This window comes from Oncorhynchus clarkii, chromosome 19 (genome assembly GCF_045791955.1).
Source record: "Oncorhynchus clarkii lewisi isolate Uvic-CL-2024 chromosome 19, UVic_Ocla_1.0, whole genome shotgun sequence".
NCBI lineage: Eukaryota > Metazoa > Chordata > Actinopteri > Salmoniformes > Salmonidae > Oncorhynchus > Oncorhynchus clarkii.
In genome coordinates, this window is record NC_092165.1 from 21,446,803 (window position 1) to 21,460,355 (window position 13,553).

The 13,553-nt window shown below is 42.2% G+C and overlaps 1 protein-coding gene across 1 annotated transcript; it reads right to left on the reverse strand.

The window, feature by feature from the left end:
- Positions 1–5,990: 5,990 nt before the first annotated feature.
- Positions 5,991–9,488, reverse strand: LOC139374919 (small ribosomal subunit protein eS6). The gene is made up of 6 exons (XM_071116149.1): positions 9,424–9,488; positions 8,522–8,653; positions 7,831–8,041; positions 7,152–7,298; positions 6,392–6,549; positions 5,991–6,121 (listed from the first exon to the last, which is right to left on the reverse strand). Exons 1-6 carry the CDS (start codon positions 9,427–9,429, stop codon positions 6,026–6,028), a joined length of 750 nt encoding a protein of 249 aa, XP_070972250.1. The 5' UTR covers positions 9,430–9,488; the 3' UTR covers positions 5,991–6,025.
- Between the last annotated feature and the right edge of the window lie 4,065 nt (positions 9,489–13,553).

The window sequence follows — 13,553 nt, forward strand, 5'->3', positions numbered from 1 at the left end:
TATTGGTATCTATGTGCTGTGACTGTCACAATTATTTTAAGTGTCTTGGGTGTAAACTTAATGGCTAGTCATTCTTGAAGTCTCATACCTTTTACCTCAGTAAATGGCAGAGGTGGGACCAAGTCATTGTTTTACAAGTCAAGTAAAGTCTCAAGTCTTAGCACTCAAGTCCCGAGTCAAGTCTGAAGTAAAGACCGACAAGTCAAGTTTCGAGTCCTAAAGAAGTCAATGTGCTCTTCACCAAATTGAATACCATTTCATATTTTTAACGAGTAAGTTAGTATATACAAATCATGAATGCTTTTCCATGGAAATACATGGGTAGCCATGAGAAAGACATCAATATAACAAAATATTGTAGTGCTTTCCCTCTCCAGATATAATCTAGGCACCTAAAACAATCCTGCCATACATTTATTAAAAGGTACATCAAAACAACTGCTACTGAACTTTGAGTAGGCCTACAATTTGAACACTGGCCTGAATGTCTGAGAGAAATACAGATCCCAAAGATGGGAGAATAAACCTGAACATGGAGACTACGTGTGTGTAATGCATAAACAGTTTCATTTTTTCCTCTTATCTCCGCGCCCTATGATGCATTGCATTTGCAAAAGACCAAATCGATAAAAGTCTCAGTCATTTGTGCACAATGACACCATGGCTGCAGACACGCTCCACTGGAGAACTGGAGGCAGGCACTACCAAGACCCTGATGGCCACTCGGGACAGTGAAGAAAGAGCCTTCATGTTCATTGCCCAGAACAAGAGGGCATTTTGTCCTTCGCATATGTCAAGGTAGTGACTTAGCTGTAGTGCTGGGGTGGTCCCAACAGCTTTCTTCTGCCTCTTACAGTATGCTGCAAACAGCCCTTATTGTCTAAGACTATGGTCCTCTCGCTCTTCCTCATCAACAAGAGGCACAGCTTGCTCAGTCCCTACAGCATCTTGCAGAATCGGTTCTGGAAAAACATGTAAAAGCAGAAACAAAAAGACCAGTGGGTTAAACTGAAAAAGTATTATTGTTTCAGTCAATTGGATTAAATTATGATAAAAAGTTACCTTTCACTCTTTGTGCCACCACCTCCTTGACCAGCACATGGTGCTCCACTCATAGAGAAAAAGCCAAGGCAGCTTCTTTGAGGTAGACTGGATCTAAAAAGGAGCAGTGATTCCATCTTGTGTCCTGGATATTTTCACATTGATGAAGATTCCAAGAAATGTCTTGTTTTGTTTTAAAATGTTTTGTTCTGGAGACTTCTGAGCAGGCCACTCAGGAAATTTACTTGAGGCTTCCGCTGCTCCAGGCAGTGATTCAGGGACAGGACAGGGGGAACAACGGAACTGATTGTGACTATCTTCTCCCCCTGTGTCAAATCTGTTGCTTCTCCAAATGGCTTCAGGATGCCCAACTCTTTCAACGTATTCATTCCACTCCCGTACTGTGAACAACAACTCCTTGTGCCCAGACTTTTCCAGAATATGACAGAGCTTTAGATGGTCTCATTGGATAACTGCCTTCACTTGTTTTGAGTTCCATCTTTTGTTGACAGCAGCAGGGGTGCCTCAAACACCTCTTTGAATGATGTGCTTGTATGCAGCAGTGAGCTGAATTTTGATAACTTTGAAAGAGTCGTCGTCATCACTTTTGTTTCTTTCAAGCCATCTCCCACCAACAGCTTGAAAGAGTCGTCGTCATCACAATGCAGCACATGCAACAATGTTGATGACAACGATGTTGTTTCCATTAAATATAAATCCACAAGCGTTCTATAATTACAATGTTAGTTTTGTGTTTCTTACATCTGCAAACAGCTAGTTTGTATTTTCTTAGCAAGTTAAGCTAAATCGTGTTAGCCACTAATGCTAATCGCTAGTTAGCTGGCTAGCTAATAACTCATCCATGGCATTTTCATTCGTCATGTCAAACAACACTGAATTCAAAGTGCCCACTATTATTTATATTCTAACTATAGAGTTATAATAAACATCCTATTTCCATGATTCCAAAAGTTCACCAAAGTGTTTATTTTAATCGCAATTGCAACTTGGTTAAAAATAAGGCCTAGTATTTTTGGCCATATTGTGGCAGTGTAAGTTATCTCAAATGAGTGAAGGAAATGCAGAAATTGATGGAAATGCGGGAAATTATTTTAGTTTCAAGTTGAATTGAACAGTATAAACCAATCCAAATGGAGAAAGACCCATTGAAATAATTTAGAATATATGTGTTGCCACCCAAGGGTCGTGCACTACTCATAAAGCAAATTTAGAACTTTTAAATCAAAAGCATAAAATACATCAAATAAAAACATAAACATTTGAAAAATACCATATGATATATTTTGGCCACATCGCCCAGCCCCAATTCAGACCCTTTACTCAGTACTTTGTTGAAGCACCTTTGGCAGTGATTACAGCCTCGAGTCTTGTTGGGTATGACGCTACAAGCTTGGCACACCTGTATTTGGGGAGTTTCTCCCATTCCTCTCAAGCTCTGTCAGGTTGGATGGGGAGCGTCACTGAACAGCTATTTTCAGGTCTCTCCAGAGGAGTTTGATCAGGGCAACTCAATGGACATTCAGACACTTGTCCCGAAGCCACTCCTGCTTTGTCTTGGCTGTGTGCTTAGGGTTGTCCTGTTGGAAGGTGAAACTTAGCCCCAGTCTGAGGTCCTTTGAAAAACATCCCCACATCATGTTTCTGTCAACACCATGCTTCACAGTAAGGATGGTGCCAGGTTTCCTCTAGATGTGACGCTTGGCATTCAGGCCAAAGAGTTCAATCTTGGTTTCATCAGACCAGAGAATCTAGTTGCCTTTTGGCAAACTCCAAGCGGGCTGTCATGTGCCTTTTACTGAGGAGTCGCTTCCGCCTGGCCACTACCATAAAGGCCTGATTGGTGGAGAGTTGCAGAGATGGTTGTCCCTTCTGGAAGGTTCTCCCATCTCCACAGAGGAACTCTGGAGCTCTGACAGACCTCCAATCGAGTTCTTGGTCACCACACTGAAAAAGGCCCTTCTCCCCTGATTGCTCAGTTTGGCCAGGGGGCCAGCTCTAGGAAGAGTCTTGGTGGTTCCAAACGCCTTCCATTTAAGAATAATGGAGGCCACTGTGTTCTTGGGGACCTTCAGTGCTGCAGATATTTTTGGGTACCCTTGCCCAGATCTGTGCCTAGACACAATCCTGTCTCGGGGGCTCTATGGAAAATTCCTTCTACCGCATGGCTTGGTTTTTTTCTCTGACATGCATTGTCAACTGTGGTACCTTTATATAGACAGGTGTGTGCCTTTCCAAATCATGTCTAATCAATTGAATTGACCACAGGTAGACTCCAAGAAAGTTGTAGAAACATCAAGGATGATCAATTGAAATAGGATGCACCTGAGCTCAATTGAGTCTCACAGCAAAGGGTCTGAATACTTGTGTAAATATTTATTTTTTAAATTTTTTTTATACATTTGCAAAAATAAAAAAAATAACTGTTTGCTTTGTCATTTGAGGATTTTTATCTATTTTAGAATTAGGCTGTAACGTAACTAAATGTGTAAAAAGTCAAGGGGTCTGAAAACTTTCCAAATGCACAATCATGTAATCTTTTTTGGGGCTTGGGCTTGATACATGTCATTAATGTAGGGCTTCTAAAATGTATTTTATATATGGCTCAAGTAGCATCAGGTTAGCATTTTCATGTTGATCAAAGCTCTAATCAAATCCAGACTTTTTTTGGGGCTCATCGCTGCATCTCACGCCCCTGACTCGGGAGAGGCAAAGGTCGAGAGCCGTGCGTCCTCCGAAACACAACTCAACCAAGCCCCACCGCCCCATCTTGACACTTAACCCGGGAGCCAGCTACACCAATGTGACGGCGGAAACACCGTACACCTGGCAACCGTGTCAGCGTGCACTGCGCCCGGCCCGCCACAGGAGTCGCTAGTGCGCGATGGGACAAGGACGTCCCCGCCAGCCAAACCCTCCCCTAACCTGGAAGACGCTGGGCCAATTGTGTGCCAACCCATGGGTCTCCCGGTCATGGCCAGCTGTGACAGAGCCTGGATTCGAACCCAGAATCTCTAGTGGCACAGCTAGCACTGCCTTGCGCCACTCGGGAGGCCCTCCAGATATTTATATGCGTTATAATGCCTTTGAATGACATACCGGGTTACCCAGAAGAAAAGTGATTGATTCTCAGGATGGGACATATGTAAAATACCAGGAAAATATTCAATCCTGGTGTACGCAGCCATCTTGTCTATTTCAAATCTTCTCTCATTGATTATGACATGCAGCACTTTGGGGTGGACCCACCCATCTCAATGAGAGAAGATTTTATATAGACAAGATGGCAGCGTACAATTGTTGGATTACCCATTTTAAATAAACTCAGCATTTTCTAAATTCAAATGCCCCACCTGCAACTGGACACATTTTAGAAGATATGCTTGACCGAATCGAGAACGAAGATAGTATTGCCAAGTTAAGGTTGGTCAAATTCACTGTCCTATACCAAACAGTAACTAACCTGTAACTCCCAGTTAAATCACATTGATGTAACAATCTGTATCAACTGCAGGCCTGGAGTTCAGCTGAACAGTCACAGCTTTCCGAGTATGCACTCATCAGAGGTGTATGAACGACTGATAAGCACTGGATTCGACGGTGGAAAGCATAAACAACTTTTGGGTGTCATGAAAATCAGAGTAGAAAGTTCATAAGTCTTTAGGAATGTAGCGAAGTAAAAGTTGTAAAAAATATAAATAGTAAGGTACAGATACCCCAAACTACTTAAGTAGTACTTTAAAGTATTTTTAATTATGTACTTTACACCAGTGGTGCAAATACACTGTCATGCAAAACTGTTTTGCATGATAAGGAGTGGAATGAGGTTATGTCAAAAGGTCTAGCCTGTTAACCAAGCCAGGCAAAATGATCAGTGCTGAAAAATCTGCGTACAGGAGCAAAGCTCCACATTAACCGTCACATTCCAGTCTTGACTGATGCTTCAACACCAGTTACGTGTCTGTCCACGAGATTGAGATCAAACGAATGACAGGGCTAATTCCTGAAATGAAATGTTTCTAACGAAATGTTTCTAACGTGAAAAGACTAAATGCAGCCATGGGATCCTTCCTACAATACTGTGTACTACTTGACCTTTACCTCATTCAAATTAAATCATACTCTATTGGTATACAACACCAGCATGCAGCCATCAACCTGACACCCACAGCATGAATGATCCAGAGTTGCCAACCTGTTCAATTCCTAATTTGACAGAATAAATTCATCCCGTTTCTTTGTGGATGTTATCCATGCCTCAGGACATCCTCGAATTTTCTACCAGAGCCACTATGTAGTTTCTCCCTAGTCAGTATATCTGGGTCACGTTATGTCTGCATTTACACAGGCAGCCCAAGCTCAGATTGGTCAAAATACCAATTGAAAATGATCAGAATTAGACTGCTTATCCACAAGCATCACCATTTTCAGATCCTCCTGTTCAGCAGACAGTGGAAGTGCAGGACTAATATTGACACACACTAAGAGAACAATTTAATTTAACAAGAGAATCTGAAATGTAGTTATGTATATGCAAAAGTTCCACGTCAACGCACAAACCGATTTTTCAGTCTGGCCCCAGCTTCAGGCACATCAATCAGCATGAGTGTCATGCAATCTTTGTTCATTACCACAGCACCCAAAAGATGGCCACAGTTGAATGAGAATCCACTCCAAATCATAGCAGTGGATACCTACATTTATTTACGATTGATTGCCCTTTGGTTTGCAGCAGTCATTAAAACAGATACCATCACAAGTCTTGTTCTCTACAGGCCTTTACAGATTAGATTTTAGCGTTCACCAATTATTTAGCAGTTTTGAGAGCCATGGAGCCTCTTAGGGATGTGACTGATCACTAGAAATACAATCAGGATGTGTTTCAGGCATGGACATTCTTTTTGATCTGAGTAAAGACACCAGAAGCAGAATTTCAGCAAAACATTTTTTAATTCAATTCCACATTTCACTTCTGGCTGGACTCAGATTTGGATGTGGAGGCCCTAAGGGAGGAGAGACGGCGCCTTTTGGCAATTTGTTCCTGGCGCTTCTCCTTCGCCTCCTACAAACAAACGGGATGTGTTAGCCTTCCTACGGACTAAAAGTTATTCAATGGCAATGTTGCTGACTTCATGGGTGATATTATACCTATGGACATTTCAATTGTAATATTTTAACCATTTTATGAATCAACTTGCAACCATATCAACTCGCTTGCAATTGTAGGATTAAAATGAATGGGATTCACAACATTCAGGGCAATTCATTACACATTAGAACAGATAATGACTAATATTACAGCTAAATGCCTTAGTGGTCTCCCTTTCCATACCTTCATCCTCTTGGCCAGCAGCTTGGCGTATTCGGAAGCCTCCTCCTTGTTCTTCTGGGTGCGCTGTTTCTTCAGGGCAATGCGGCGGCGCTTGTGCTGGAGCACACGGGGTGTCACCAGCCTCTGAATCCTGGGAGCCTTGGTCCTGGGCTTCTTACCTTCAAAAGGTGTGGGAGGAGAGGTGTTACCAGTGGAATTTACTACAAAGCATGAACAAGGGAAAAAGTGTTATGGGTTTCAATGTTTATGAAATGTCTGTCCAGATTAGCGATTGAGAGTTGCAGCTGTTATTCAGTCTAGCCAGTATTCCCAAATGTTGAATAGTTTGGGAATGTTTGACCATTTTGTGTGTGTCAACTCATTTGGCCAACCAACATTCACATATGACAGACAAAACATCCCATTAATTTCTAATATGTCCCACACAGAATTATAAGTTAACTCAAATCAGATTTTAGACAATACACGTATTGAATAGAGACTTATTGGGAGAGCATTGCAGTTCAACCATCCATGGTCAGAGGGTAAGGTTGCATCTAGCAAAGCAGCTCTGCAGTTTCTGTGGCACAACACTGTCCCCCCTTAGAGACTACAGACCAGCCAGAAAGGGTCTACTGGTGTGCCAGACAATTTTCGCACAATTTGGCAAGGAGAAATAATAGGAGTTAAAAATAAAAATCACAGTCAAGGGTTTATGAGCACCGATGAGTTTACCGATCCATTCATTAACAGAACCACTTAGAAGCAGTGCTGGGCTCACCTTCTTTAGTCAGTGGTCTCCTCACAACGTACTGCCTGACATCGTCCTCCTTGGCCAGGTTGAAGAGCTTGCGGATCTTGCTGGCCCTCTTGGGTCCCAAGCGGCGGGGCACGGTGCTGTCGGTCAGGCCGGGGATGTCCTTCTCGCCTGGGAGATGGAGGAAAAAATGTGAAGCCACTAGATTCAAAACAGTCTATACAGAGTCACCACCCAAATGGTTAACCACATCCAAGCGCTGGCAGCGGAAACAGACCAGCACTGATGATGTTCAAGTAAGTTTCAATGGTAAATAGTCATGAAACATGCGCATGTCGTTTTTCTTAATATGTTTTGTCTTTTTGTATAAGGTATATTTTATGTGTGATGCAGGACTCATCTGTAAAAAAAAATATTTTTTAATCAATAAAAATACAGGCCCTAGTCTCAGTAGGACTTCCCTGTCAAAATAAAGGTTTAATAAAAAATGTATAACCTTTAAAACAACCAAATGTTAAACAGGGAAAGGCTTGGGAGAGCATTGCAGTTCAACCAGCCATGGTCAGAGGGTCAGGTTGCATCTGGTAAAGCAGCTCTGCAGTTTCTGTAGCACAACACTGTCCCCCTTTTGAGGCTAGACCAGCCAGAAAGGGTCTACTAAGGTGTGCCAGAGCAAGTGGTTACCATCATTATAACTCCATACCTTTCTTGATGATAACCAAGTTCAGCACACTGAGGTTGGCATCAACGATGCAGCCACGGACAGACTTGCGTTTGCGCTCTCCTGTCCTACGGGGGCGGTAACAGGAATGGCCCTTGGCAAGCAACAAGCGCACACGGCCGTGGGTCAGCACACCCTGCTTCATGGGGAAGCCCTGCTTGTCATTACCTCCGCTGATGCGCACCATGTAGCCCTGGGAGAGATGTGCCAAAATGAAGAAAAACTTGTTCTGTACAAGGATTTGTTTATCGCACAACAGTTAGACATTTGTTTAGTGGAATTTAATAGGCAAAGGCTTGGGAGAGCAATGCAGTTCAACCAGCCATGGTCAGAGGGTAAGGTTGCATCTGGTAAAGCAGCTCTGCAGTTTCTGTAGCACAACACTGTCCCCCCTTTGAGGCTAGACCAGCCAGAAAGGGTCTACTAAGGTGTGCAAGATCATGTTGAGTTGAACATGAGCAGTATCAACATTCTGTTTCAAGACACTGGGATCCAAGGCATTAAGTTGACTATTCCAAAATTACCCAATGTTAGTCAATGAACTTGACATAAAGTGAAGATCACAATCACGAGCTTGGGACTAATTAATTGAACTATATTTAAAAAAAATTTAAAAAAAACATAACCAGAAGGATCTGAAAACTGAGTAGCTTTCTTAGGGTCCACAGCTTACCTTCCACTCATCTCCCAGGGGATCAGCAGCCACCTCTGTTGCCATACGTTTCTCATAGAAGGTTCGCAGCTTGCGCTCATCATCAACTTCAATGAGCTTCTGACAGCCAGTGGCAGGAAACGAGATATTCAGCTGAGAGACAGACATACAGATCAGTGCTTGTAGATTGACCAGATGTAGCAAGCTTTCCTAGTTGAGGACATAGTAATGTACATCAGGCAGATTACCTGCTAGACGATCACCTTACACCTAAGCTACCCATCCATAACAAATTTAGATGAGTCAAATAATTAACTACTACCTAACCACATGCCTGTATGGCGAGACCTCTGAATTGAGTTCAACATGATGCAGCTGTAAACGGGATGCGGGCAATTGGCAGATACTAGCATGTTGGCTAGTTAATGCAATTGGTTTAACTCTTGTTAGCTAGTTTCCTAGAAACAATAATAGTTATACAGAAATTAATTCTGCAGCTACACTATTTGGAACGATCAAATGACACGCAGTTAAGTGATGTTGGAAGCTAGTTGGCTGGAAGTGGCCTTGAGGGTGACTATGTTGCAACGGATTCGCGAAATATGGACGTGAACAAACCCACATCAAGGATAATATTCGTATTCCCCCACCCAAGAACAGAATATACTTTGTTGCCGTTATATGAATGACGCCCGTCAAACATGCATGCACACGGACATATTTTCAGGTTCATGTACTAACGTTGTCAGCCATAGCTAGCCAGCTAGCTAACTAGCAACAAAATCAATATGCATCCTAAAAGACGATGCAATATCTGACTAAACGAGATACGGATTTATAATATTTGAATGGACTACTTCAATTCGGCCTGGACATTAACAGGGAGAGATTTGTTATTTAGTACATGAGTTGACTTCTCTTACCTTCATTTTCTAAAACTGACTCGACGACAGCCTGCCACCGAAAGAGACCGGATGTTGGCTTCGCAGTCTCACATAGGCAACATAGGCTATCGCGATAACACGTGATGAAGTTACAACGTTGCGTTTTTCTCATATGAATCATTTTTTATTATTACTTTTATTTCACCTTTATTTAACCAGGTAGGCTAGTTGAGAATAAGTTCTCATTTACAACTGCGACCTGGCCAAGGCAAAGCAAAGCAGTGCGACACAAACAACAACACAGAGTTACACATGGAATAAACAAGCCTACAATAATACAAAAATAAACAAATAAAGTGTATATACAGTGTGTGCAAATGGCGTGCGGAGGTAAGGCAATAACTAGGCCTTAGTAGCGAAGTAATTACAATTGAGCAAATTAACACTGGAGTGGTAGATGTGCAGATGATGATGTGCAAGTAGAAATACTGGTGTGCAAAAGAGCAGAAAAGTAAATAAAAACTATATGGGGATGAGGTAGGTTGATTGGATGGGCTATTTACAGATGGGCTATGTACAGCAGCAGCGATCGGTTAGCTGCTCAGATAGATGATGTTTAAAGTTAGTGAGGGAAATGTAAGTCTCCAGCTTCAGTGATTTTTGCAATTCGTTCCAGTCATTGGCAGCAGAGAACTGGAAGGAAAGGCGTCCAAAGAGGTGTTGGTTTTGGGGATAACCAGTGAGATATACCTGCTAGAGCGCGTGCTTCGTGTGGGTGTTGTTATCGAGAACAGTGAGACGGAGCTTTACCTAGCAAAGACTAAAAGATGATTCATCAGTATTTTAAACTGCATGCATAAATGTAATGGAAACATTCAGTTTAATACTCCTAAATGAAACATGTAAATATAAAACTAAATCCTCCATGAACCTGGTCTCTAATAATAACATTTTTTAACCAGGCAAGTCAGTTAAGAACAAATTCTTATTTACAATGACAGCCTTCCCCAGCCTTCTTTATTGTCAACTATAGGCTTTTCAATATACTGAAATTCACTTTTTTTGTCTGTCTGGAAAAGTATACTTCTGCATCATCATGCATGTGTTACAATTTGTTGCTGTATTCAAGAGTAGGCCTACCAGAGATTACACCACACTTCAGTGCCAGAAACATGGAGGGAAAGGTAGATTTATGGAGTAATGGGGTGGAAGAGCCAAGATTAAGTGAAATGCTGAGGAAATCTTCAAGGGATTTAGTATTTAATTATGTATTCCATTTCCTTCAGGAGACGAGAATAATGGGTAGAATTTAGACATTCCCTGTCTCTGGTCAACACTCTAGTCCAGTTGGTGGCGGTAATGCACATCGAAGTTGATTGCCAACTGCCATATAAAATCCACAGAAGAAGAAGAAGAATTACAGCAAATTCAATTGTAGACCAGTTAGCAAAAAGAGCTTTGAAACAATATATAATTGATATTAATGTTCCACTGGGTAGAGGTGAGGCCAAATGTTAGATCAGAGCCATTTTGATAGATGTGTGGCAGAAAAGATGGGACTCGGAGCCCAAGCGCCAGCATTTATATGCCCTCCAAAGAAAGGTTGTGGACCAAGATTCAAAGGTCAGATTAGGAAGGAAGAGGTGGTGTTTGCTCAATTGTGCAATTGACATTGCACATTGAACTCGTCATTACATCTGGTTGGCAAGCATGTGAATGGTTTGTGTCTGGAATGTATGGTCCATGAAACGGTGGAGCATGTTGTTATTAGTTGTTATATTGTTGTAAGTATGTTGAAGAGAGAGAAAGATCGAAGTATAGTGTCATTGAGGTTGGACTGGGGTGGGGGGGATTTAAATGTGATTTGGGGATTGAGGAGGGTCTAGTTAGTTACTTTAAGGAGCAGATCTCTCTCTGTGGGTCTAACCCCAAGAAGTTCTGGAAAATAACCCCTTCTCACAGCTGCCCAGGTCACTTAATGTTGACGATGTGGTTGGTACTGACAAGAAGCACATGGCTGAGCTCTTTAATCACCACTTCATCAAGTCAGGATTCCTATTTGACTCAGCCATGCCTCCTTGCCCGTCCAACATTTCCTCATCTCCCAACCCTTCTCCCTCTTTTTCCCTTGCCCGCTACAAAGGCAGTCACTGAGTCTGTGCTAAAGGAGCTCCTGAAACTTGACCCCAAAAAAACATCTAGGTCAGATGTTTTAGACCCTTTCTTCTTTAAGGTTGCTGCCCCTATCATCGCCACACCTATCTCCAACCTTTTTAATCTGTTTCTCCTTTCTGGGGAGGTTCCCATTGCTTGGAAGGCAGCCACGGTTCGTCCTTTATTTAAAGGGGAAGATCAAGCTGATCCTAACTGTTATAGGCCTATTTCTATTTTACCCTGTTTATCAAAAGTGTTGGGAAAAACACTTTCAACTGACTGGCTTTCTTGATGTCTATAGTATTCTCTCTGGTATGCAATCTGGTTTCCGCTCAGGTTATGGATATGTCACTGCAACCTAAAAGGTCCTCAATGATGTCACCATTGCCCTTGATTCTAAGCAATGTTGTGCTGCTATTTCTATTGACTTGGCCAAAGCTTTTGATATGGTAGACCATTCTATTCTTGTGGGCCGGCTAAGGAGTATTGGTGTCTTTGAGGGGTCTTTGGCCTGGTTTGCTAACTACCTTTGCAGTGTATAAAGTCCGAAAATATGCTGTCTCAGCCATTGCCTGTCACCAAGGGAGTACCCCAAGGCTCAATCCTAGACCCACGCTCTTCTCAATTTACATCAATAACATAGCTCAGAAAGTAGGAAGCTCTCTCATCCATTTATATGCAGATGATATAGTCTTATACTCAGCTGGCCCCTAGCCAGATTTTGTGTTGAATGCTCCACAACAAAGCTTTCTTAGTGTCCTACAAGCTTTCTCTACCCTTAACCTTGTTCTGAACACCTCCAAAACAAAGGCCATGTGGTTTGGTAAGAAGAATGTCCCTCTCCCCACAGGTGTGATTACTACCTCTGAGGGTTTAGAGCTTGAGGTAGTCACCTCATACAAGTACTTGGGAGTATGGCTAGGTGGTATACTGTCCTTCTCTCAGTACCTATAAAGAACATCTAGCTGCTCGAGAGCACACTTACCTGCCGATCAATAAATTATGTCTCCGTAATCTAGCATGGGTAGGATGGGTTAGTTTGGCAGCTGGGGTGAAAGAGGAGCGATTAATGGGTAGGATGGCCATCTGAATCAAGATTAGTTTGGCAGCTGGGGTGAAAGAGGAGCGATTAATATAAAGGAAACCAAGTCTAGATTTAACTTTAGTCTGCAGCTTTGATATGTGCTGAAAGAAGGACAGTGTACTATCTAGCCATACTCTCAAATACTTGTATGAGGTGACTACCTCAAGCTCTAAACCCTCAGAGGTAGTAATCACACCTATGGTGAGAGGGCATTCTTCTTACCAAACCACATTGGAGGTGTTCAGAACAAGGTTAAGGGCAGAGAAAGCTTGTAGGACACTAAGAAAGCTTTGTTGTATAGTGTTTAACACAACATCTGGGGATAAAATCCGGGCATAAATTTACAATTCCCCCCATTCACACGCACACACACACATGTCCCCAAACAACAATTTGACAATTGTCCAGATTACATAGTTTCTAAACAATTAAACTAATTTAGTCCAGGAAAAAGGGAAAAAAAGAAGCGTTGATTTGAAGGAGTGCTAGGGCGAATCTAGTTTTGCACACGCGCACTTCACAGAGTAGGCGTTCTCTTACGTAAATATGCAAATACTGCTAGAACGCGCCAATAGGATCTCGCTAGATGGTGCTTGGCTCTGCCCCCCTCCTAATTGTTCTGCCAACTATGACTAATTTGTTCCCACTGGAAACGACAGGCTGTGATCTATCTTGGGTTAGTTATAAACATATTTGGTATAGATCTATTGCCTTGTTCAAAATAACAGGGAACTCGACCTCAGTGTAAAATCAGGTAAAATCATGACCTCAGTGAATTTCAGGTCGGAAAGTCGGAGCTCGAGAAAAAGGAATTCAGAGTTGAATAACCGTTCAAATCGATTTTCCCAGTGTTTCTGAACGCACTGAATTCGGCAGTTGTAGATTTCCGAGTTCCCGGTTGTTTTGAACGTAGCATATATAACTCTCGTTG

Coding starts and splice junctions, on each gene's coding strand:
- LOC139374919 (XM_071116149.1), bottom strand. Junction 6,550..7,151: donor GAGACCACTGACTAAAGAAG/GTGAGCCCAGCA, acceptor CACCTTTTGAAG/GTAAGAAGCCCAGGACCAAG. Junction 6,122..6,391: donor TGCTGGCCAAGAGGATGAAG/GTATGGAAAGGG, acceptor GTTTGTTTGTAG/GAGGCGAAGGAGAAGCGCCA.